This window comes from Dipodomys ordii, unplaced genomic scaffold, assembly GCF_000151885.1.
Source record: "Dipodomys ordii isolate 6190 unplaced genomic scaffold, Dord_2.0 Scaffold14, whole genome shotgun sequence".
NCBI classification, from domain to species: Eukaryota; Metazoa; Chordata; class Mammalia; order Rodentia; family Heteromyidae; genus Dipodomys; species Dipodomys ordii.
In genome coordinates, this window is record NW_012267230.1 from 8,143,869 (window position 1) to 8,169,361 (window position 25,493).

General features: G+C 59.1%; 1 protein-coding gene across 1 annotated transcript in view; it reads left to right on the forward strand.

The window, feature by feature from the left end:
• Abcc6 (ATP-binding cassette, sub-family C (CFTR/MRP), member 6) overlaps nt 1-25,493 on the forward strand; it is a 37,198-nt gene that overhangs the window by 9,965 nt on the left and 1,740 nt on the right. The window contains 23 exon segments of the mRNA XM_013011200.1: nt 974-1,198; nt 1,498-1,698; nt 2,898-3,075; nt 3,601-3,762; nt 5,011-5,103; nt 6,280-6,483; nt 6,588-6,734; nt 7,749-7,836; nt 9,557-9,632; nt 10,374-10,500; nt 10,649-10,825; nt 11,735-11,902; nt 12,281-12,467; nt 13,794-13,872; nt 15,703-15,820; nt 17,029-17,236; nt 17,808-17,861; nt 17,864-18,117; nt 20,222-20,421; nt 21,851-21,977; nt 23,057-23,158; nt 24,368-24,514; nt 25,159-25,317. Of these exon segments, the coding sequence (XP_012866654.1) occupies nt 974-1,198; nt 1,498-1,698; nt 2,898-3,075; nt 3,601-3,762; nt 5,011-5,103; nt 6,280-6,483; nt 6,588-6,734; nt 7,749-7,836; nt 9,557-9,632; nt 10,374-10,500; nt 10,649-10,825; nt 11,735-11,902; nt 12,281-12,467; nt 13,794-13,872; nt 15,703-15,820; nt 17,029-17,236; nt 17,808-17,861; nt 17,864-18,117; nt 20,222-20,421; nt 21,851-21,977; nt 23,057-23,158; nt 24,368-24,514; nt 25,159-25,317 (3,481 nt within the window).

Consider the following 25,493-nt stretch of genomic DNA (forward strand, 5'->3'; position numbering starts at 1 on the left):
GGTGCTGTGGCTCAAGTGGTAGAGCGCTAGCCTTGAGCTGAAGAGCTGAGGGACAGCGCCCAGGCCCAGAGTTCAAGCCCCACAACTGACAAAAATAATAAGTTGTCCATATTTCAGACTTGGAAACGGCACAAAAAGCTGGACTCAAGGTGCCTGGCCCTGGGTGGCAGCCATGTGCTACGCAGCTCACCCCCGCCTACTGCTCCTGCTCTCCGCCCAGTGAGCATCTTGAATGCTAGCCCCTGCCCCAAGCTCTTCTCTCCCTCCCTTCCTTCCTCCCTCCTCTCCGTCCCTCCCCTCCCTCCCCTTTAATTCTGTTCTCTTTCTTTCTTTCTTTCTTTCTTTCTTTCTTTCTTTCTTTCTTTCTTTCTTTCTCTCTCTCTCTCTCTCTCTCTCTCTCTCTCTCTCCCTTTCTTTCTTTCTTTCTTTTTGTCGGTCGTGGGGCTTGAACTCTGGGCCTGGGCACTGTCCCTCGGCTCTTCAGCTCAAGGCTGCTGCTCTACCACTTGAGCCACAGCACCACTTTGGTTTTCTGGTGGTTCATTGGAGATAAGAGTCTCATGGGGAATTTCCTCCCCAGCCTGGCTTTGAACCGTGATCCTCAGATTTCAGCCTCCTGAGTAGCTAGGATGACAGGCGTGAGCCACCGGCGCCCTGCTCCGTCCTTTAATTCTGATAACCTGAAGCTCCCAGCTCTCTGCATGCATCCTCGGTGACTGTTTACTGAGCACCTGCTACATGCAGGCAGGCAGTCCAGGCAACTCTGACAGCATTGGACAAATGGAGGGACAGAAGCGGGAGCCGCGTGGCAGTGGCCGGCCGGGGAGGGGCGCCCTCTGCAGGCCGGCACAGGAGACGCATGTGCTAGAATGTGCAGTTGGCTTGCCCAGCTCAGCCATGGCTGCAGAAGCCAAGTCAAACAGCGAGCCCAGGCCTTAGACTTTGCCCTTGGCCTTGCTGCTGGGCTCCCCAGAAATCCTTCTATTTCCCCCCTAGTGGAAATGGGGGTGCCGGCGGTGCACGAGGGGGCTCGAATTCCCATGCCACCCTCTCTGCCGCCCCTGGCAGCCGCCACGGCCCCGCCACACCACCGCGTGTCTCCCTGGGGCTCCAGGAGGAGGGACGGCCAGGCTCGGGCCGCGCTGCCCGCTGGGGGCAGGGTGGGGAGTGGGGACCCCTCTGGGGTGACGGGCCTGGAGTGAGCCCGTGCACCTCCCCCTCTTCCTCCTCTGTAAGACAGCCCGGTCCCAGTTTGCAGGGCTTTGGAGGACCAAAGTATACAGCAGGTGCTCAATGCGTGCACGTTCCCAGGTCTGCTCGTGAAGCCTTAGGGCTTCCATCCCCTCCCCCTACAGCCACACGCCTGAGCCTTCTGGGTGATGGGAAGGAGCAACTGGGCTCCCGGACGGGTCACAGCCCCCCCACCTGTACCCTTGCACCCCAAACCCTTGATGTGCTCCGTGGCTGAGCACGCGCCGTGGCCTCCCTCTCCCCCAGGTGTGCCGCCGAGAAGTTTGAACGTGAAGGAGGCAGCCTCCCGGAGGCTCCGGAGACAGAGGCCCTCCTGCTGCGGGAGCGCGGCGGGCAGGGGCCGCTGCTCAGGGCCATCTGGCGGGTGTTTCGCGGAACCTTCCTCCTGGGGACCCTCAGCCTGGTGCTCAGCGACTGCTTCAGGTTCACCAGCCCCAAGCTGCTCAGGTGAGTCCAGGCCTCGGCGCCCGGCCTGGAGGGGGGGGGGCGGAAGGAGCTCTCTCCAGGGCCAGGGGCTGTGGCACCTGCAGCCTCTGTATTTGGGAGGCCCAGGGCCCCCGAGGGTGGACGACAAGGTTACAGGGAGGGAAGGGGAGAGATGACGGAGTCCACTGACCCCCAGAAAGCCGAGGAGAAGGCCTTCCCCCCCCCATCGCTCTTCCATTGCGAACAAAGCCCCCTCCATGGGCAGCAGTGACTGATTGAGCTCGTGGTGAGGCTTGTGGGCAGCAGAGGCCGGGTTCTGCTGAACCTGTCTCTCATTTCTGGTCTTGGCTGTACTAGGATTCAAATTCAGAACCTTGTGCTTACTAGGTGGGTTCTCTACCGCTTGAGCCAAGCATCCCACCCCTTTTTTGCTTTTAGTTTATTTTTTTCCAGCTAGGATCCTGTGGTTTCTCCCAGAGACATCCTCCAAGGAGGATCCTCCTATCTCTGCCTCCCCCATTGCTGGGATTACAGGCATATGCCACCATGCTGGACCCCGGATGTGGGTTGGTTGGGTTCCCAGACCATGTGTCTGGCTGAGCCGGGCACTGGTGGCTCAGTCCTGTTTTCCTAGCTACTTCAGGAGGCTGCGGTCTGAGAATCGTGGTTCGAAGCCAGCCCGGGCAGGACGGATGGAATGGGACCCTTTCTGCCGGCCTCATTTTCAATTAGTCATGTTACAGGCCCCATCTCCAAACAAAGTCACATGTGGGGCCGGAGCTAGGGGGTTGGGTGTGCTTTCCACATACGAACAGGGGGACAAGAGTCCAGACTCCTTGCTGGGAGGCGCTGCAGAGTCCCAGAGCAAAGGAGCAAGAGCGTCCAGGCCTCACACCTCATTAGGGAGGCCGAGATTGGGAGGATCATGGTTTGAGGCCAGAAAAGCTCACAAGACCACCAGCCGGACCCTGCGGCCCGCGGCCGTGGTCCTAGCTATGGTGGGAAAAGCCTTGGTCCAGGAAGAGGCCTGGGGGAAAAAATCAAGCAACAAAACCTCGGCCTTATCTCAAAAACGGCACACGAGGGGGTGGTGGCGCTTTGGGCTCAGCAGTGTGAGTTCCTACGTTCAAACCCCAGCGCCACCACCACCGAAAAGCACAGAGGGAGTGCGGGGCCCGCGCGGCCGGAGCGCCCTCTCACCCCGCCCCTCCTCCCGCCAGCCTGTTTCTGGAGTTCATGAGTGACCCCGAGCCCCCGGCCTGGCAGGGCTCGCTCCTGGCCGCGCTCATCCTCCTCTCCGCCTGCCTGCAGACGCTGTTTGAGCAGCGGTTCATGTACTGCATGAAGCTGCTACAGATGCGGCTGCGCACGGCCATCACAGGCCTGGTGTACAGGAAGGTGAGCCCGGCCCCAAGCCCAGCCCCTCCTTCCCCTGCAGCCGCCTGGGTCTCCTTCCTCTGTTCCTCGGACCTCAGGGCCTTTGCACTTGCTGCTCCCACACCAGGTCTCTTTGCCTTCTCTCCAGCCTGGCTGGTGTCATGGTTTTTTTGGGGGGGGGCCTAGATCTCATCCTTGGCTCGAGCACTCCCAATTCCTCTGAGCCTGGATATGTTCCCCTCAATTTCCTTAGTTGTGAGGAGAGTGGGGGGTAGTAATGGGGTCCAGTTCACTGACCTTTGTCTTCCTTTAGTGAGGACACGCCTCCTCCACAAGGTCAAAGGTCACCTGCGGCGGGGGGAAGGTTCACTCCAAGACCCCAGGGGAGGAGGAGTCGGGGGCTCAAACTCCTCAGGGCCATTTTGTGCAGCCAGTGAGGCACCAGGAAGTTGAGCCTGGTTCTCGGAGGACTCCCCAGCTCAGAGGACTTGCGGGGTTCCCACAAGTCCCCTCTCCCCATCCCCCCCGCCCCCCCCCTCCGCACAGGTGCTGGCCCTGTCCAGCGTCTCCAGGAAAGGCCGCTCGGTGGGGGACGTGGTGAACCTGGTGGCGGTGGACGTGCAGCGGCTGAGCGAGAGCGTCCTCTACCTGAACGGGCTGTGGCTGCCGCTGCTCTGGATCGTGGTCTGCTTTGTCTACCTGTGGCAGGTGCGAGGCCTGGGGGGGGGGGCTCCTCTTCCTCCATCCCGTCCCAGCTGTGGGCGGGCTCTGGCCTTCTGGACGCTGCCCCACGGAGCCACTGGGTGGCGCTGTTGCCACGCACAAGGAAACCAGCCGGCCCCGCTGGGTTATGGTTAGGGAGAGTAAGGGATGGGGACAGGAGGCGGACAGATACGGGGCGGGCGGGGGTTTGTTTAGAGAAAGGACCCCAGTGGCTTCTCAAGAAATCTCAGTCCCCGTGACTTAGAAATCCCTCCAACCTCCTCAGGAGACAGAGATGGACACCAGGTGGAACATAGCTGTCCCAGAGGCCTGAACACAGGACGCCCGGTTAAATCTGAGTTTCAGAAAAACCTAATGTGTCTTAGTCTGAGTATTTCATGGAATATGCTTATATTAATTAGTCTTTTTTGTCAGTTATGGGGCTTGAACTCAAAGCCTGGGTGCTGTCCCTGAGCTCTTTTGCTCAAGGCTAGCTCTCTACTACTTTGAGCCATAGCCCTACTTCTGGTTTTCTGGTGGTTTATTGGAGATAAGAGTCTCACAGACTTTCCTGCTAGGGCTGGCTCTGAACCATGATCCTCAGATCATAGTCTCCTGAGTAGCTAAGACTATAGGCGTGAGCCACCAGCACCCAGCTCTGTGTGTGTGTGTGTGTGTGTGTGTGTGTGTGTGTGTGTGTGGTATTGATATCAAGGCTTGAACTTGGGGCTTCATGTTTGCTTTCTTGGCTGGCACTCTGCCACTTGAGCCACTCCTCCATCCCTGCTTTTTGCCAGTTACATTGGAAATGGGAGTCTAGTGACCTCTTCCACCCAGGCTGGCCTCAAATCACTGTTTTGTGATCTCATCCTCCCAGTAGCTTGGGTGACAGGTGTGAGCCACTGGTACATGGCCACATTCACTTTTTTTTTAATCTGAAATTTGAATCCGGGGGGTTATTGGCTCGATCTGTTCCCCTGCCACTACAAGCGGTGAAATGAAGAGTAAGAAGATGAACGTCTGGGAGGAATCTGGTCTTACAGATGACTAGGGACTCACCCAGGGCCATGGTTGTTAGTGTCAGAGCTGGGATTTGAACCCAGGTCCTGATCCTCGCAGTCTTGAGTTCAGCCCCCGGCTGCCTACGCGTGTGGCCTCCTTGAGTCTGAGTCCTCCCTGCGGTGCTCAGCTCCTCCCCTGACACCCGACCCCAGCCCTCAGGCCTCTGATGGCGTCGGTGCCCTCTGTCCCCAGCTCCTGGGACCCTCTGCCCTCACCGCCATCGCTGTCTTCCTGATCCTCCTACCCCTGAACTTCTTCATCGCCAAGAAGCGCAGCCACCATCAGGTACGGCGGTGTCTGGGAGCAGGAACAGCGGCCAGTACAGCGCAGGGAGGAGCCTAAGGCCCTTGGGTCTGGGGTGGTGCCAGAAATAGAAGGGGAGAGGCCGGCGCCGGGCCGCGAGCCAGGTTCTGTGACTGTCCACCTGCTCCAAGGCCGTCTCCAACCTGGACACTTCTCCACAGTGCCACTGGGTGGCGCCATGGCCACACACATGAACCCACGGGTCCACTCTGTTCCTAGTATTAGAAGAGTTCTGAAACTGGGGGAAACTGAGGCCCACAGACTGGACGTGAGGTGGGGGCTGTCTAGAGAAGGGACCCAAATGACCTTCTGAAGAATCGCTAAATAACTTAGGGATCATTTGCCCCTACCTCTACATCTTCCACGGCAGCTGGACAGAGCTGCCCCAGGATCCCAAAACTGGGGGGGGGGGGGCAGGGGGGCAGAAGGGGAGGGGCGTGGAAGGATCCAGACCCAGCACGAGGCATCTTGGGAATCCAGCCGTCCCGCTGTCCCCGACTCCCCACTTCCGCTCCCTACCCCCGTGGGCCAGCCTGAAAACACACAGGATGGAGACGTCACCTCCGCTCAGGCCTGCAGAGACCCCATCTCACTCAGTGTCCCGAGTGACCCACGGGGCTCTGGTGGCGGGCCTCAGGCAGGCTCTAGCAGCACCCAGGAGGTGCTTGGTGCCCAGCTGTGAACTAAGGAGGGATGGGGAGGGGTGGGCCCGGCTCCCCCCCCCCCCCATCTGCGCTGCCCACCACTTACCTGGGCCCCGTGTGACCTCCTGTAAGACATTCTAGGCAGCGGCCACACACACACAGGGTGTGAGGGTCCCCTGCTCCCCAGTCCAGCTGGGATCCGCCCTCTCTTCCCCACTGAACCCCACTGTCTTCTGGGTGTCCAGCCTGCACGAACTCCTATAGAGGCCCCGCTGCCCGCCTTGGGTGCCCATCCTCAGGGCCCGGCAGTGGCGGGGTGGCTCTCTAGATCAGGACACAGCCTGGGCCTCCGGGCCTCCACCTCCGGGAAGCCCACAGGGCAGGCGGGGCGGGGGGGGGGGCGAAGGCCGTCCCCCTCCTGACGGGCCAGGGCTGGCTGGGACGTCTGCCGGGGCCGGGGGGCTGTGTGGTGGCCGCAGGCGCTAGGCCTAGCGGGTGTGTGCTTGGGTCCCAGGAGGAGCAGATGAGGCAGAAGGACGCACGCGCGCGGCTCACCAGCGCCGTCCTGAGCACGGTGCGGACCATCAAGGCGCACGGCTGGGAGGAGGCGCTGGCCGAGCGGCTGCTGCGCCTGCGCGCCCGCGAGCTGGGCGCCCTGCGCACGTCCGCGCTGCTCTTCTCCGTGTCCCTGGTGTCCTTCCAGCTCTCCACGTTTCTGGTGACGTCACGGGGGGGTGGGGGATGGACATGGGGGGGCGTGGCTGCAGGGCTCCCCACACAGCCCGGCCCCGGGCCCGCGTCCACCTCCCCCTGTGTCCCCAGGTGGCCCTGGCCGTGTTTGCCGTGCACACGCTGGTGGCCGAGGACAGCGCCATGGACGCGGAGAAGGCCTTCGTGACCCTCACGGTGCTGGGCGTCCTCAACAAGGCCCAGGCCTTCCTGCCCTTCTCGGCCCACTGCATCGTCCAGGCGAGGCTGGGGGGGGGGAGGCTGGGCCCCAATGGGGGGGAGGCTGGGCCCCACTGGGGGGGGAGAGGCTGGGCCCCACTGGGGGGAGGGGGGAGGGAGACCCTCAGGAAATACTCAAAACTATGCCAGGATGCTGCCCGCTGCCTTCCTCACCGAGAACCGGGCAGCCTCTGCCGTGACCTCTCTAGCCCTTCCTGCCGTGCATCCCCGGGTTCCACGAAAACCAGACACTGCCCGTTGAGTTTGTTGATTGATCGATTGATAGATTGTCGGTCATGGGGCTTGAACTCTGGGCCTGGGCGCTGTCCCTCAGCTCTTCAGCTCAAGGCGAGTGCTCTACCACTTGAGCCACAGTCCCACTTCCAGTTTTCTGGTGGTTCATGGGAGAGAAGAGTCTCATGGACTTTCCTGCCTAGGCTGGCTTTGAACCGAGATCCTCAGATCTCAGCCTCTTGAGTAGCTAGGATGACAGGCGTGAGCCACAGGTACCCTCAGCTTGTGGGGTTCTTTTTTCTGTCCTTCCTTCCTTCCTTCCTTCGTTTCCTTGTTTCGAGTGTGAGTATGTATGTGCATGAATTTGTGCACCTGCAATGGTCCCAGGACTTGAACTTAGGGCCTGTGTGCTGTCCCTGAGCTGTTTTTGTTCAAGGCTAGTTCTCTACCACTTGGGCCACGGCTCCACTTCTAGCTTTTTGGTGATTAATTGGAAATAAGGGTCTCACAAACTTTCCTGCCTGGGCCGGCTTCAAACGGTGACCCGCAGATCTCAGCCTCCTGAGTAGCTAGGATGTCAAGGCGTGAGCCGCCTGTGTTTTAATGGCTGCTCCTCAAACCTCCCCAGAGGAGCGTTTGGTTGGGAGTCAAGAGGGCGCCCCCTGGTGGACAAGGTCTGCGGTGGTTGGAAACTTCCTCCACCCTGCAGTACAACAGCCTAGGCCTCAGTAGTCAGGACTTGGTTGCCTCCGGACGCCGGGCCCCCTGCCTGTCCCTGGGTGACACCCCTGCCCTCCACAGGCCCGCGTGTCCTTGGGCCGCCTGGCTGCCTTTCTCTGCCTGGAAGAGATCGAGCCTCTCGCCGTCGACGCGAGTCCTCCCAAGAGCTGTGAGTTCTGCCCAGGCCCAGGCGCCGAGGGGCGGCCACGTGGGGGGCCACGGCTGACGTTCTGGGTGAAGAGGGAGGGGGACAGGAAGGCTGGGGGCGCTAGTCAACATGACAGAGGTCAGCTGGGCACTCACGCCTGGAATCTTAGCTACTCTGGAGGCTGGGATCTGAGGATCCAGGTTCGAAGCCAGCCCAGGCAGAAAAAGTCTGTGCGACTCTTATCTCCAATAAACCACCAGAGAACCAGAAGTGGCGCCGTGGCTCAAGCAGTAGAGCGCTCGCCTTGAGCTGAAGAGCTGAGGGACAGCGCCCAGGCCCTGAGTTCAAACCCCTGGTGCGGCACCATAAAAGACAGAGAGGGAAGCTGGGGAGAGAGAGGTAGGGAAAGAAGGGAAGAGAAATAGAGAGGAGAGAGGGAGGGTGGGAGGGAGAGAGAGGAAGAGAAAGGGAGAGAAAGAAGAAGAGAGATCAGAGTTATGCGCATCACTGTAGAGTGATTGAGCTGCTCCCTCCTGCCCCACCCACTGTCACTTCCACCTGTGGGTTTGGTATTGTTCACCATTGTCAGCAGGCCTGGTCCCCACTCTGCACCAGTACAAACCATCTAACTGCCACTCCACCTGGTATTTGTTTTAACTGGGACATCTGGTCGACCTCTCATCTAGTGTTGATTCTTTTGTGGGTGGTGGCGGTCGTGGGGCTTGAACTCACATCCTGAGCACTGTCCCTGAGCTTTTTGCTCAAGCCTAGCATAATCTACCACTTGGGCCACAGCACCTCTTGTGGCCTTTTGATGCTTGATTGGAGATGAGTCTCATGGACTTTCCTGCCCAGGTTTGGCTTTCAACCACTGTCCTCAGATCCCAGCTTGCTGAGTAGCTAGGATTCCAGGCACAGGCTACCGGTGCCCAGCTATTAGTTTGTGTGTGAGATAGAGTTTAGACTCCAATCCTTCTACCTCTACATCTGGAGTAGCTGGGATTACAGGCATGTACCACAATGCCCGGCTCGTGTTTTAGAGCTGTTCTCAAGATGGTTATTTTTAGCCTAAGTGTCTTTTATGCAGTATCTGAGGAAATCCTACCACACAATCATTTCTGTTTACTGAGTTTTGTGGGGTGTCCTCCCTGGACACCCTCCAGCCTGGGGAAGATCAGTTCTTTTTTCACCAGGCAGAAGAGCTAAGAACTGTAGGCGCCCAGCCCCCAGTGCTGACAGACACCCATTTAACGCATGTGCACGGAGTCATGAAGAGCCTTGTCTTTTACGAAATCTCCCAGGTGATTCTAAACAGAGGCTCAGGACAGAGCATTGTCCCGTGACATCTGTGCCTCAAAGATTTGTCAAAATTCTAATGTCCCCTCGGCTTGCTCAAGCCCCAGATTGGATGATACGTCACACGGGGAGTCATCTGGCTCTTCCTGTGAGGGACGGGGCTGTAGCCATTCTGGTCCTCAATGCCGCCATCTTAGCGTGACATTAGCCCTTCCGTGAATGAGCGTGGCTGTGTTTCAATAAAACTTTATTGACAAAAACAGGCCACAGGCAGGGGTTGGCCCTTGGGTTGTGGCTCACCTGTCTCTGAAGCACACAGCCACAGGGCCACTCCAGCCCCCCCATCCCCCCGGCACCAGGGCAGGTGTCCCAGAGATGGGGTGCGGGGTCTTAGAGACAGAGAGGCAGCAGCGAAGCAGCCTTGTGCCCGTGCTGTGCCCTGCAGCCGCCCGGAAGGACTGCATCGTCGTACACAATGGCAGCTTCACCTGGTCCCGGGAGAGCCCAGCCTGCCTGCACAGGTACCCGGGGGCCCCGGGGAGGGAGCCGGTGCCCGGGCCCATGGAGCCTGACGCATCCAGCCTGCTGTGGAAGACGGCACCACACAGGGCCGCAGCCCTGCGAGGGGCTCGGGCAGACTCAAGCCCTGCGGACGGCATAGCGGGCAGGCCAATTCCTCTGCCCCATTGGGGGGAGACGCCCTCGGCCCTGCAGCTGGGGTGGGCGCTCTCAGCAGCTCACCCACTCAGTGCCTGAGTCCTCATCTCCAGCCCCCAACTATTTTTTATCTTTTGGTCGGTCGTGGGGCTTGAACTTGGGGCCTGGCGCTGTCCCTCAGCTCTTCAGCTCAAGCCGAGCGCTCTACCACTTGAGCCACGGTGCCACTTCCTGTTTTCTGGTGGTTAAATATAGATAAGAGTCTCACTTTCCTGCCCCAGCTGGCTTTGAACTGTGATCCTCAGATCTCAGCCTCCTGAGTGGCTAGGATGACGGGCGTGAGCCACCGGCATCGGGCTACCCCCCAACTTTACAGCTGAGTCTTTGTAGCCAAAAAAATCCCAACCCGTGCCCCCCCAGGTCCCTGAGAAGGGGAAGGACACTGAACGCCAAGGGTACAAGGAAGGGGAGATGTGAGCTGTCAATGGGGGGCCTTTGAACAGCAGGCAGTGGGCAGTGCAAAGGTCCTGAGGTCAGTTTCTCAGTCTCAGCGTGGATGCAGGCTGGGCCGTGTAACCAGGGAATCGTCTCCTTTGGGTTCCCAGGATCCACCTCTCCGTGCCCCAGGGCTGCCTGCTGGCTGTGGTGGGGGCTGTAGGGGCGGGGAAGTCCTCCCTGCTCTCTGGCCTCCTGGGGGAGCTGAAGAAGATAGATGGGTCGGTGAGCATCAAGGTGAGGCGGCCCTGCCCGGCCCCGGCCGCTAAGATGGCCCCGTCCTTCCCGGGCCTGCGTCTCCCCTTCACAGCCAGGGTCCCTGCCCCCTCCCCCTCCCCCCTCCCCGGCCCCCCTGCTCTGCTGAGCCTTCGCCTGCCCGTCTCAGGGCCCCGTGGCGTACGTGCCCCAGGAGGCCTGGGTCCAGAGCACCTCTGTCCTAGAGAACGTGACCTTCGGGAAGGAGCTGGACCTGCCGTGGCTAGAGACGGTTCTAGAAGCCTGTGCCCTGGGGCCGGACCTGAGCAGGTTCCCGGATGGAGTCCACACCTTGATCGGGGAGCAGGTGAGGCCCGGGGCCCTCAGGGGACAGGGAGGCTTTGCCCAGGGGGGCCGTGACCCCTGACCCCCCAGTTCAGGGGTTGAATGTCGCAGGTGCCCCCATTGTTCATGGTGAGTGAAGGGAACGAGGTTAACATGCTTCTGTGGCAGCTCAGACCCGGGGCCGCCGCTGCCCAGCTGGTGGCATTAATCAGATCACCTCCTCACCCCCGGCCTCCCTCACCGGAGCATCTCAGCAGAAGCCATGGCTAGGTTTCCACAATGCCTGCACCCAAGCCCGGCCCTCTGCTTGTTTTTGTAAATAAAGTTTTATTGGGACACCGCCGGGTCCGTTCATTTACCTGTGGGCCACGCCTGCTGCGTCCACTCCCCAGGTCAGGGCTGAGCGCTGGCGACAGACAGCCCACGGCCCGCAGCCCCCCGTGGCTGCTCCGGCCTTTCCCAGGGGAGGCTTGCCAAGGAGGAGACCCCCAGCAAAGGGACGCAGGAGCCCCCTAGGGAGGAGCGGTCCAGGGGACGGCCTCAGAGCCCCTGGTGTGGACCATGGAGCAGAGGGACAGAGGCCAGGGAGGGAGGAGAGGCCGGCGAGGCCCAGGGATCTCGGTGACACCAGCCCTGCCCACACACTGCGTGTTTTCCCTGGAGTCCTGGGCACGGCTGGGCAGAGAGAGTCCGTGCAGTGAAGAGTAACTGAATGAATGAATTGAAAAGTTACCCCAGGGAATGAAAGGGTACAAAAGCCGAGCGAGGGTGGAGAGACTCGAGTGCGGGCGGGAATGCTTCTCAGAAGACGCCCCCCCCCCCCACGAGTGTCCCCGGCCCGATGTATCTCTGACCTGCACACCCAGTCTTTCCAACAGCTATGGATGGACTCAAGTTCCTGCTCCTCTCCCCCCCCCCACCCCCGGCCCAGGGCATGGACCTGTCAGGGGGCCAGAAGCAGCGGCTGAGCCTGGCCCGGGCTGTGTACAGGAAAGCCGCCGTGTACCTGCTCGATGACCCCTTAGCCGCCCTGGATGCCCACATCAGCCAGCACGTCTTCACCCAGGTCATCGGGCCCGGCGGGCTGCTTCAGGGAACCGTAAGTTTGGGCACAAGCGCCAGACAGGTGTCGCAGGGGAGCACAGAGGAAGCCCTCCAGTCTACCCCGGCGCTCAGCTCCTCAGGCACCACTGGCCTTTGTATTGGTCAGCTTTTGCTGGGGCGACGCTGCGTACCAAATAACCCCACCCCTACCACCGCCGCCCCGTGCTTCGATCTCAGCGGCGCACAGCAGCACTTACGCCTCGCTTGGGAGCTGGTGCTCAACCTCGTACAATGTTCTCACTTCAGGAGGCCGGAGAAGCGATCAGCGTTCGGGCAGAAAGCCAGGAAATAGTCGTGTGTGTGTGTGTGTGTGTGTGTGTGTGTGCGTGCGTGCACGCGCACGCGTGTAACTTCCTCTCCCCCCTCCCCCCAGACCAGGGTGCTGGTGACCCACGCACTCCACGTCCTGCCCCAGGCTGATCAGATCGTGGTGCTGGCGGGCGGGGCCATCGCAGAGATGGGCTCCTATAAGGAGCTTCTGCAGAGGAACGGCGCCCTGGTGGACTTGCTGGATGGAGCCAGACAGCCTGGGGGCGGAGACGGCAGCGCGGGAGGACGAGGTACTGGGTGGGCGTCGCTGAGTCTCTGTGGCAGGTGCCTGAGTCTCACCCTGCAGGCCCAGGCCCCGGCAACATGGGCGTGGCCAGAGGGCCGCCTCCCCCAGCCACGAGCCCAGGCCCTCGCCGTGTCCCTGCTCCTCACCACCCCTCTAAGACGAGAGCAATCTCAGCCGCCATTTCACAGGGGAGCGGGAGGATGCCCGGGAGCACGCTGAGTCATCCGCTCAGGGCTACCCATTAGAACTTGGTGTTCAAACCCAGCGTCTCTGCCCGCAGCTGTGACAGAGTTTAATAAGCCAGGAGCGCTTTGGTGTCTCGAAGGCTGCCCCGCACCAGGCCAAGCTAGTGTTCCTGATAATCCAGAGGATTTAAGTCTGTTGGATACTCAGGAAGGTTCTGGAAGGTTCTAGAAGATTTGGGGTGGGGTGGGGGAGGATGGGGGGAAGTACCAGCGATGCACCTCACATCTATTAGCTCATTGAAACATTTTGCAACATCTGTAAGGTTTGGGATCCTAGCTGCCTTCATTTTACAAGTGGGGAAACTGAGGCCTGAAAGTAGTCCATGGTTATGCATATGGGTATGGGTAAACTGAGCTCCACGTGGACCCAGACAGCTTGCTTTTATAGCCAACACACTTTATAGCATCTTTCCTTGACAGAGCAAGGACTTGCCTAGGTGGCTCTAGTCTTGGGTTCCACCTTTCTCTGGAAACATCTCAGCCCTGGTCCACCTTCATCAGAACTCTAAGGGTCACTATCTTGGAGATTAAAAGTTAGAAGTCACCTGTGTGTATCAGTCAGCTTTATGCTGTGATGCTGCCACACAACAAACAGCCCCCAAATCTCTGTGTTTGTTTGTGGGTCTATAGTTTGGGGGTGGCTGTCCCACCCTGGGAAGCAGTGAGCGGTGGAGGTCTCTCCTGGAGAAGACGGCACTTGAAGTTGGGTGTAAGTCACCCAGGAAAGAACCTTCTAGGCATAAGAAATTGTTGGAGGGGCTGGGAAGATGGCTCAGTGGTAGAGCGCTTGCCTTGCATGCCTGAGGCCCTGGGTTCGATTTCTCAGCACCACATAAGCAAAAAGAAAAAAGCTGGAAGTGGCGCTGTGGCTCAAGTGGTAGAGCGCTAGCCTTGAGCTGAAGAGCTGAGGGACAGCACCCAGGCCCAGAGTTCAGACCCCACAACCAACCAAAAAAAAAAGAAAAAAGAAATTGTTGGAGCAGGGTGTTGGTTACAATGGTGAGAGATGTCAAATCCAGCGTTTAGACCCCACAAACCCCCATCTTATCCCCCCACACTGTGTGATGAACCCCTTGATCTTGCAGATACGGACCCCCCTGTGGCCAGTGCTGGTGACCCTGGAAGCTGCTCTAGAGTCCAGGGACCCGAGCACAGACCCGAGAGGTGAGTTCTTGGGGTGCCCAGCACAGGGAGGGCAGGGCCTGCTAGGTGCCCCCACCTGCTCCGTGCGGGTGATTCTCCAAAACCAACATGCCAGTTGACTGGCTCAATGGTGCAGGGCCCCGGACTGCCTGTCCACCGCGGGCACAGTGCGCTTCTACCATTACACATGCCCGCGGCGCGCCAAGGACAGCGTCAGGGCTGTCTCCCCGCCAGAGCAGCCGGGCAGGCTGCCACCAAGACCGCTCACCTCGGCGGTCAGCAGAGGCTGGTGCTTTGATGGGTGGGAGGGACAAAGGCCTCGAGTCTGTCCACACCTGAGTTGTTGCGGGCGCTGGACACGCAGGTAGGGATACCCCAGCGGCTGGTGGTGCCCTACCACGGAGCCCACCGGTCCTTGGCAGAGGGACCTGGAGCGGGTTTTGTTCTTGGAGATAGGCTGAGGACAGATCCTGCAGGTCTGCTCTGCTAGCCCCATCCAGGAATGGGTGCTTTAGGGTCCTGAGTAAGATCAGAGACAGGTGGATGGGTGGGTGGATGGATGGATGGATTGATATGAAAATGGGTGGATGGATGGGTAGATGGATGAGTGAATGGATAGATAGGAAGATGGATTGATGAATGGATAAATGGATAGATGGGTGAATGGATAGATGAATATGAAGATGGATGGATGAATATGAAGATGGATGGATGAATATGAAAATGGATGGATAAATGGGTGGGTGGATGGATGGATAGGTGGGTGGGTGGGTAAGTACAAAGATGGATGGAAGGATAGATGGATAAATGGATGGATGGATGGGTGAATGGATAAATGAGTGGATGGATGGATGGATGGATGGATGGATGGATGGATGGATGGATGGATGGATAGTTGGGAACATAGATGAGTGGATGAATGGTGGATAGATGGGTAGTTGGGTGGAGAATGGATGGTGGGTAGATGGGTGGATGGGTAGATCGATGGATGGATGGATAGGTAAATGGATGAATAGGAGAATGGATGGTGGATAAATGGATGGATCAACAAACTGATGGATGATTTATTATCTAAAAATGATAGGTGGCAAATTGATGGGCATATAATAAGTCAACAGCAAATACATGATAGATAAGGGCTGGAGGTGTGGCTCAAGTGGTAAAGCACCTGCCTAGCAAGCACTAAACTCTGAGTTCAAACCTTAGTACTGCAAAAGAAATGAGTATAACACATGAAAGATAGTAGATGATAGATACTGTCCCCATTTTTATTTTTTGCCAGTTCTGAGGCTTGAACTTGGGGCCTGGGCACTGTTCCTGAACTTCTTTTGCTCAAGGCTAGCGCTCTACCACTTGAGCCACAGCACCACGTCCATTTTTTTCTGTGTTTTAATTGGAGATCAGAGTCTCACAGCCTTTGCTGCCTAGGCTGGCTTCAAACTGCGATCCTCAGCTCTTAGCCTCCTGAGTAGCTAGGATGACAGGCGAGAGCCCATTTTTAATAGCGGGGAGGTGGAGGCATACAAGCAGCTAAATCCCTGCACACGTGCGCAGGTGAAAGGAACATTGGAGAAGTCTTTAGCATCTGAATTGTGCCAAATTGACCATGTGACCTGACAGGTCAGAGGGTAAACAATGCAACACTTAGGCCCCAGTGGCTCTTCGGAAAGCCAAGCTGAGGGTTGTTCGGGGGTGGGTGAGGGATGGCTGACACAGAACCAGGCAGCATGCTGGGAGCAGCGGGTGTCTTTAGGAAGGAGGGAACCGGGGTCAGTGGTGACCAGCCGGCCTGAGAGCTTGGTCCTGCCCCGAGGGGGGAGGACCCTGAGCCATTTTTCCTCCAAATGACAGGTACACGTCAGCGCCCGCGGGGGTCAGCACCCACTCGGAAGGCCCAGCGGGGACCTGTCTAGATGACCCGCAGGGGGCCAGGGGGCCGGGAGGAGAGGCCAGCACGCAGTATGGACGGGTAACTCACCAGGGCCCCGGCCACCCCCGGGCCAGCTCCCCCAGCAGGCCAGACACAGGGCCGCGAACTCCCCTTGACCGAGTACCTACCATGTGCCAAACAAGATGCTAACCCTCACCACCCTAAAATAATAGGTGGACACGATCCACTTAGAGACGAAGCATCGAGTCAACGCACGAGACAAGGGACTCCCAGCACGCAGGCCTAGCTCCATCCGGGTCCCTGGGCCATTCCTTGTCTTCCATGTTGACTCCTCCCCCTCCCCACCCCCCACCCCTGCTCACCCTACCTCTCCATCCAGCACCCACCCACCCACCAGTCCAGGTACCCAACTGTCCACTCATCCATCCATCTGCCTGGCCATCCGGCCATCTACTCACCCACCTACTTATTCGTCAGTCTGTCTGTCCAACCATCTATTTGTTAACTCATCCATTGTTACACCCACCTACAAGACACCCACTCATCCATACATGTCTGCCTGCCTATCCCGTCATCCATCATCTACCCAAATATCCACTCCTTTATCCATCCACAACCTCTCCATCCATTCCTCCATCTGTTCATCTAGCCATGTACTCATTCATGCATCCATCAATCCATCTACTCATCCATCCATTCATCCATAAATGTCTACCCATCTACCCAATCCATGTCAGCTCCCCAACCATATACTCATTTATCTGTCCATCCACAACCCATTCATCCATTCCTCCATCTATCCATGTACTCATCCATCCATCCATCTATCCATCTGTCAATCTATCCACTTATCTATCCATCCATTCATCCATGTACTCATCCATCCATGTACTCATCCATCCATCCATCCATTGACCCATCCATCCATCAATCCATCTATCCACCCACCCACTTGTCCATCCATCTACACATCCATCCATCCGTCCCCTCATCCATCCATCCATCCATCTCCTTATTCACATAAACACCTGTGCTTCAAAACCAGACTGTCACCTTCAGACTTCCAATGGCTCCCTGGGAGGATTATGGCAGAAGTGGGGGAGGGGAGCGTCCTGAAGGGTCCCAGGGGAGACGCTGCCCCATGGGAGGCCCGGGGAGGTGGACCAGTCCTGCATGGCGCCCCCTCTGCCCCGTTGGTGTGGATTTGGGAGCTTTGCCCGGCCCGGCCCTGATTCACCCCTCTCTTGCCCATCTCTCTGTTGCTCTGTGCCTGGCACATTCTACAGGTGAAGGCTGCCACCTTCCTGGCATACCTGCGGGCCATGGGCACGCCGCTGGGCCTCTACACCCTCTTCCTCTTCTTCAGCCAGCAAGTGGCCTCCTTCTGCCAGGGCTACTGGCTGAGTCTGTGGGCAGACGATCCGGTGGTGGACGGGCGGCAGACGCAGGCCGCCTTGCGCGGCTCTGTCTTTGGGGTCCTCGGCTGTCTCCAAGGTACCCCCCCGTCCCCCGCCCCCATCCACTCACAGATGGGGGCTCCTGGATGTCCTGCCGGGGACCTTCAGCGCCTCCAACCTCCAGAGAGAGCCCGGCCCCTGCCAAACACACATGCCTGCACCACCCTGTCCCTTCTCCTTTTCTTCTGTGCCAGTCCCGGAACTGGAACTCAGGGCCCGGGCGCTGTCCCTCGCTCGCTTTACCCCTTGAGCCACAACTCCACGTCTGGCTTTTTGGTGGTTAGTCGGAGATCAGAGTCTCACAGACTTTTCAGGCCTTGAACTATGATCCTCAGATCTCAGCCTCCAGAGGATGATGAGTGTGAGCCACCAGCGCTGGGTCTGTGACTGGACCCCAGAGATCGGAATTAGCTATCACCCCAAATCCAGGGTGACCCTATTTCCAAACAAGGTCCACATGCCGAGGTCCGGGGGGGTCCCCGACCCTCCCCCAGGCTGGCGGGGAACCCTGCCGAGGGTGAAGCGGGGCTCGGCCGGCCTCACGCCCTGACCGTCCTCCTCCTCCCCCCCCCCCCCCCCCCCCCCCCCCCCCCCGCCCCCCTCCTCAGCCATCGGGCTGTTTGCCTCCATGGCGGCCGTGCTCCTGGGAGGGATCCGGGCTTCCAGGCTCTCTTCCGCTCGCTCCTTTGGGACGTGGTGCGTGCTCCCATTGTCTTCTTCGAGCGGACGCCCCTCGGGCACCTTCTGAACCGCTTCTCCAAGGAGACGGACACGGTGGACGTGGACATCCCAGACAAGCTCCGGTCCCTGCTCACGTTCGCCTTCGAGCTCCTGGAGGTCGGCCTGGCCGTGTCCATGGCCACGCCGCTCGCCATCGTGGCCATCCTGCCTCTGATGGTCCTCTATGCAGGCTTCCAGGTAGGAGGAGGCCGGGAGGTTCCTTGGGCCAACTGAGGTGGCTGTGCCAGGCCCCAGGCTCAGGGCAGGTACCGAGGGGCGGCCTCTTGAAGCCTCCCCAGGGCCAGAGACACCCTGGTGTCTGTCTCCCAAGGTCCATGTCAAAGCTTTTTTCAACAGTCAGGCATGGTAACACCCACCTGTAATCCCAGCACTGGGGAGGCTAAGGCATGAACATATCCAGTTTGAGGTCAGCCCAGCTACAAAGTGAGGTCTTCAGAGCAAAATTCTCCTTAATAGCTCTGTGTGTGTGTGTGTGTGTGTCCTGGAGCTAGAACTCAGGGCCTGGATGCTGTTCTTTTGCTCAAGACTAGTGCTCTACTACTTGAAAAACCGCTCCACTGTCAGCTTTTTTGGCAGTTAATTGGAGATAAGAGTCTCAGGGATTTTCCTGCCCAGGCTGGCTTCAAACTGCACTCCTCAGATCTCAGCCTCCTAAGTAGCTAGGATGACAGGTGTGAGCCACCGGCGCCTGGCCAATAGCTGATCTTTTATGCTACTGCTCAAAGATTCTGGTATTAAGCCAGGGCCTGAGAAGAGCTGAAATCAACCTAAAAAAAAGAGTATGGGGGAGTGGCGGTGTACACCCGTAAATTTCAGTACCCAGGAGTTGGGTGCTAGAGATAGAGAGTTCTGGACCAGCCTGCGCTGCACAGGGATGAGAAAGAGACAGACAGTGAATGTAACGCCTTACATTTCTGGAGTCCGCAGCCTGGCTGACACCGTCGATGTATTCGGTAGTTCTCAAATGTGGCCAGGACCTGCAGGAGCAGCAGCGATTACTTGGGGACCTCATCCACTCTTGAGAAGGGGGTTCTAGCTCGCTGAGCAGCTCCAGCACAGATGGGCATTTGAGAACCCTGGCTTAGCCCTGCTCAGCCTGCTTCTGCAAGCCGATCCTCAGCATCGATCCTGGGCTCTTGCTGTAGCAAACCCCACAAACAGAAACTCCTCCAGCTCAGTGTTCTTGTTGTTTTTGGCCAGTCCTGGGCCTTGAACTCAGGGCCTGGGCACTGTCCCTGAGTTCTTTTTTTTTTTTTTTTTTTGTCGGTCATGGGACTTGAACTCTGGGCCTGAGTGCTGTCCCTCAGCTCTTCAGCTCAAGGTGAGCACTCTACCACTTGAGCTACAGTGCCACTTCCGGTTTTCTGGTGGTTTATTGGAGATAGGAGTCTCATGGTCTCTCCTGCCCAGGCTGGCTTTGAACCATGATCCTCAGATCTCAGCCTCCTGAGTAGCTAGGATTACAGGCGTGAGCCACCAGCGCCCGGCTTTTTTTTTTTTTTTTTTGGTCGGGTCATGGGGCCTGAACTCTGGGCCTGGGTGCTGTCCCTCAGCTCTTCAGCTCAAGGCTAGCAATCTACCACAGCGCCACTTCCAGCTTTTTTCTTTTTGCTTATGTGGTGCTGAGGAATGGAACCCAGGGCCTCCTGCATGCAAGGCATGCGCTCTACCACTGAGCCACCTTCCCAGCACCCCCCTGAGTTCTTTTTGCCCAAGGCTGGTGCTCTACCACTTGAGCCACAGCACCATGTCTGGCTTTTTCTGTGTATGTGGTACTGAGGAATCGAACCCAGGGCTTCCCACATGCTAGGCAAGCCCTCTACCACCAAGCCACAATCCCAATCACCAACTCAGTGTTCCTGGAGCAATCCCAGGGACGGTTGTGGTGGGTCCTTTATAAGTCATGGGCCCTCCCCTGAACCAGTCAGACACACCCAATGGTGAGGATGCTCTGACTGGCTAAGCTGGGTCACGTGACCACTTGTAGGCTTGGGGCTCATCACGGACATCACCGCCTTCTCCCACGGGAAAGCAGAAGTGGGAGGGAAGCGCTGTGCCTCACAAACTGCCCCAGCTCTTCCCTAAAATTCGGACCTGGGGGACGCATGTCTTCTGTTATGAGCTCTGGGCTCAGGCAGAGATGGCTTTGAATCCAGGCCAGAGCCTGGAGAAGCAAACTGGGCCCAAGGTCGCACAGCAAGCGGATGGCCGAGACCGGGAAGCTGCCTCAGTGTGTCTGCCTTCTCTCCCCCCCCACCTGCACCCCCCCGCCCCGCCTCAGAGCCTGTACGTGGCCACCGCGTGCCAGCTGCGGCGTCTGGAGTCGGCCAGCTACTCCTCCGTGTGCTCCCACCTGGCCGAGACGTTCCAGGGCAGCGCCGTGCTCCGGGCGTTCGGAGCCCAGGGCCCCTGCGTGGCGCGGAGCGACGCGCTCGTGGACGCGAACCAGAGGGTCAGTTTCCCACGACTGGTGGCTGACAGGTAGGAGCGGGGGGGGGCAGTGGAACCCATTGGTGTTCACAGATGAGGTCATACTGGCTGGAGAAGCCCAGATGACCCCCAAAGTCACACCGCACATGGGGTGGGGGGAGAATGAGTCCAGAACCCACCAACAGCAGCAGCCTCAATCTCCTTTGTCGTCTAAGAACAGTAAGGCGAATTTCTGAGCTGATAGAACAGGTTCAACTTTTACCCCGGCCAGCTGCCTCGCTGATTGATCCTGCATTCTCTACCTAACCTCTCTGAGCATCATGTGCCAGAACATTCAGCAAGTGCCTACTGTGCCAAGCACCAGTGGCTCACGCCTGTCATCCCAGCTACTCAGGAGGCTGAGATCTGAAGATTACGGTTCAAAGCCAGCCCGGGCAGGAAAGTCTGTGAGACTCTTATCTCCAATGAACCACCAGAAAACCGGAAGTGGCGCTGTGGCTCAAGTGGTAGAGTGCTAGCTTTAAGCTGAAGAGCTGAGGGACAGCGCCCAGGCCCAGAGTTCAAGCCCCACGACCAACCAAAAAAAAAAAAAGGAAAAGAAAGTGCCTACTATGTGCCAAGCTCCCTGATTTCCGTGCTACAGGTGGTGCATCGCATTTAATCCCCAGCTGCCACCAGCTTGGGGTAGATGTGCAGACTGGGTGGTTAGAGGAGGGAGAGGACTTCCCCTAGCTAGCCACTGAAGAAGATGAACCCTCCCCTCTTTTGTTTCCTTGGTACTGGGAAGCTTTTGTGCTCATGTGGTAGGTTTGGCTTAAGCAGGGTCAACTTCTTGGTCTCTGTTCCCTCATTGGTCGCCTGGGAACGATGCCAGCCTCTTGTTGGAACAAGATATTATGTGCCAAGCCTGGGGCTTCCGCAGAACGGGTTGTCATCTGCTTGATTTGCTGCCAGTGCCCCCGACACCTCCCTTGGTGTCTGAGTGAATGAACGAATGAATGAATGAGTGGTAGATCAGGACATCAGGGAGAGCTCCTGAATCAGGTGCTGGGGATGGAGCCCCGCCCCCCAGCCCAGTGTCATCCAATGGCGGCGAGGCAGCCACAGACCAGGTGACCTGGCTGGGGAAACCCATGGGGAGGGAGGCCCTCCATGGTGCTGGGTCCCAAGGTCAGGCGCATCAGGGAAGGCTGTGGGGGAGGTGACCTTGGAGTGGCCCTGTGTGAAGATGTTGACCCCGTGCGGGTCAGGCTGAGGCGGGCAGGAGACACAGCCTGGCACCTCCAGGGCCGGCAGAGCTGGGCCGAGCACCAGGCGTGTGCCAGGGCTTGACGGGGCGGTCACAGCCACTCCTTAGCTCAGGTGGGAGGGGGCCGCGCTGGGACCCCCAGACTATACTGAGCTTCCAGTCCTTGAGGGCAGGAAAAGGGGGGGGGTCCTGGCAGATGAGGGACCCCTGCGTACCCGCTTCTCTTCGCAGGTGGCTGGCGGCGAACCTCGAGTTCCTGGGGAATGGTCTGGTGTTCGTGGCCGCCGTGTGTGCAGTGCTGGGCAAGGACCACCTCCGTGCCGGCCTGGTGGGCTTCTCCATCTCCGCCGCCCTCCAGGTACCCCAGACCCCCCGCGCCCTCTCCCCACATCAGCGGGGGGGGGGCAGAGCAGAGGCGGCCGATTTTCAGGCTGGGGTGCAAACCGTGTGGCTGAGTGTGTGCCGGGCAGGCCTGGCTCTGAGCGCAGCAGAGCCACGGGCTCTGGACGTTTCCATGCTGTTATCTATACGTCTCGGTGTCTGTGGGCAGCGCATGCGCAGGCAGCTGCGTTAACAGTATCTGCATCCTGCCGTGGTCTGAGCCAGCGTGGGGAAGCAGAGCCCGCGCTCTGCTTGACTTTAGCTGAGTTGACGTTAGCTGAGTCAACCGGAAGACCCCTCCACAGAGGATGTGTGTGTGGGCAGGGACCGGAAGGGGCGTGCTGGAGCAGCAGGAGAGAGGGTGCTGGGGTCATGATGGGTGGAGATGGCCGTGAGGAGCGAGAGGAGGTGCGGCGAGCCAGGGAGGTGAGTGGAGAGGGCAGCGAGGCTGCGGGAAGAAGGGCGGCGCTGGCTGGCACACAGGATCGCTCCTGGGTACCAGAGCTTGGAGACGCAGATGTCTGGGGAAACCATGGAGGCCTAGATCCTGGGGATGCGGTCAGAATGTAACTAGCAGCCCTGGGCTGGCTGTGTACCTTTGGGAGGGTGTACACCCTCTCTGGTCCTGTCTCCAGATGGTGTGACCAGATGATGGAGGGGCTCGAGGGGAACGGGGTGCTATTGGCTGAAGCTCAGTCTTTTGTGTGTGTGCGCGTGTGTTCCAGTCTGGGTGCTGTCCCTGAGCTTTTTGCGCTCAGGGCTACCGCTTGAGCCACAGCTCTGCTTCCAGCTTCTTGCTGGATAATTGGAGATCAGAGTCTCCCCTAGATGTTCCTGCCCTGGCTGGCTTTGAACCGTGATCCTCAGATCTTACCCTCCAGAGTGGCTGGGATGACCTGCGTGAGCGCCAGCGCATGGCTCCATGTCATCCTGGTGGTGCCAGGCTGTCAGGCCGCCCTGTTCTCTGGCCCTTCTTCCTCCCCTGGGTCCCGTCTCCAGACCCTGCCTTGAGGGGGCAGTGAGCCCAGCCTGAGTTATCACCCCCCCCTTTCTCAGGTGACCCAGACACTGCAGTGGGTGGTTCGCAGCTGGACGGACCTGGAGAACAGCATGGTGGCTGTGGAGCGTGTGCAGGATTACGCCCGCACCCCCAAGGAGGTGAGGACAGGTGCACAGGAAGGGCGGTGGGCTTCCTCCTCGGCCCCCCCATTCAGCCTCCCCCCCCCACCCAGGGGCTGCAGTCACAGCAGGGGGGGGGGCGCAGCAGCAGCAGAGCCCGGGCTGCCCGGGGCCCTGGCCAGGCAGGCCACAAGGGGGCAGGGCAGAACTTTGTAGGAACAGAGCAACTAGCTACACAGTGACAGCCACTGCAAGGTCTGATGGAATGGAACATTCTAGAACTAGGTCACAGCAACATGTAGCACTCTGCTGGATCCAAAGCAGCCACCTAACAGGGTTCTAAGCTAGGAGGGAATCCAAGGAGATCATGCAGGACAAGATGGGGTCCCATCCCCAGCTCAAGGGACATTTTCTTTGGGGTGTTGGTCCTGGGGTTTGAATTCAGGGCTGAGCGCTGTCCCTGAGCTTCCTTTGGCTCAAGACCAATGCGCTACCACTTGAGCCACGGCTCTAGTTCAGGATTTCTGCTGATTAATTGGGAGATAAGAGTCTGGGAGACTTTCCTGCCAGGGTTGTTTTTTGTTGTGTTTTGGGTTTTTTTTTTTTTTTTTTGGTCGGTCCTGGGGCTTGAACTCTGGCCTGGGCGCTGTCCCTCAGCTCTTCAGCTCAAGGCCAGCGCTCTACCACTTGAGCCACAGCGCCACTTCCTGTTCTCTGGTGGTTTATTGGAGATAAGAGTCTTATGGACTTTCCTTCCTGGGCAATCTTTGAACTGTGATCCTCAGATCTCAGCCTCCCGAGTAGTTAGGAAGACAGGCGTGAGCCACGGAGGCCTGGCTTGCCTGGGCTGTTTTTTGACTCTTGATCCTCAGCTCTGCCCCTCCTCACTGGCTCAGAGACAGGCCTGAGCGATGGGTTCCAGCAGGACGCTGTTTTTTGGGCACTAAGCCTTGAAGAGCAGTTGTGGGAGGGATGGGAGGCAGCGCACCCTGCGTGGGGAGATGCCAGGCGCTTATTCTGTGCAGCCGCAGTCCTTGCCTCTGTGGATGGATCTTTACAGCCCTGGATCACAGCGGTAAACCTGTGCTTTGAAGAAACTGAGGCTGGGGAGGGGGAGGCTCGTGAAGTAGAGGGGGTGATAGAGCAGCTGCCTAGCAAGCAGGAAACAGTTCAAACCCAAGTACCACAGAAAACCCGGACACTGAGGCTCAGAGAGGTGGGATCACTGTTACCCCCCCCCCATGCCAGGCGCCCTGGAGGCTGCCCACGTGTGCGGCTGGGCACCCCTGGCCCAGTGAAGGGAGGATCGAGTTCCGGGGCTTCGGGCTGAGACACCGCGCCGACCTCCCGCTGGCGGTGCAGGGCGTGACGCTGACCATTGAGGCTGGGGAAAAGGTAAGGTCGTCTCTGGGCTGAGCACCAGCTGCCCCCCAGCTCCCCACCCAGCCCCCTCCCACCTCGGTTCCCCGACATGGCACCAGCACCACCCTGGGACCCTGGCTTTGCCAAAGGAGACCTCGTCCTCAGTCTTCCCGTCTATAAAATGGGAATGCTACCACCCACCAGCTTCCTTACAGCGCCTGTCATTACTCCATTCTCAACCCCGGGAGGTCTGAGAGTGCTGGACGTGCCCCCCAGCGTGACTCCCCCCTGCAGCCCGGTCTCTGGGAACCTGCATTTAAGCATATCAATTCCCCTGCCCAGAACCTTCCACCACCTCCCAGCTTCCTTCTGGGTAAAGTCTGAATCTCCGAACTGTGGGCCTCAGGGTCCAGCTGCCCGGGGGGGGGGGGGGCGCACTAACCTGTGTGTGCTTCCCCTCCTCAAACTCCTATGCGCCCTACAAGGTTCCACTCAAGTTTCCCACTGTACCGCATACCAGGCAGGAAGTAGAGATGGAGGGGGTGGGACAAGAGTGCATGGTGGGCGGAAGTGTGTGTGCTGAGAGGATGACTGACGGACAGACTGACGGACCTCGACCATAACGCCGCGGTCCTGGCCTGGCCGGCGTGGACCACGGCCTCGCCTCGCCCTGGCAGGTGGGCATCGTGGGCAGGACGGGGGCCGGGAAGTCCTCGCTGGCCGGAGGCCTGCTGCGGCTCCAGGAGGCGGCGGAGGGCGGGGTGTGGATCGACGGCGTCCCCATCGCGCGCGTGGGGCTGCACACGCTGAGGCGCAGGATCACCATCATCCCGCAGGTGAGGGGGCGTGGCGAGGGGCGTGGCCGCGGTGAGGGCGTGGCGAGGCCAGGGCCGGGGCGTGGCAAGGACTGGGGGCGTGGCAAGGGGCATGGCCGCTGCGAGGGGCGGGGCGAGGGCTGGGGCGTGGCCAGCATTGCTGAGGGCTGGGGCGTGGCGGTGTCTGGGGGCGTGGC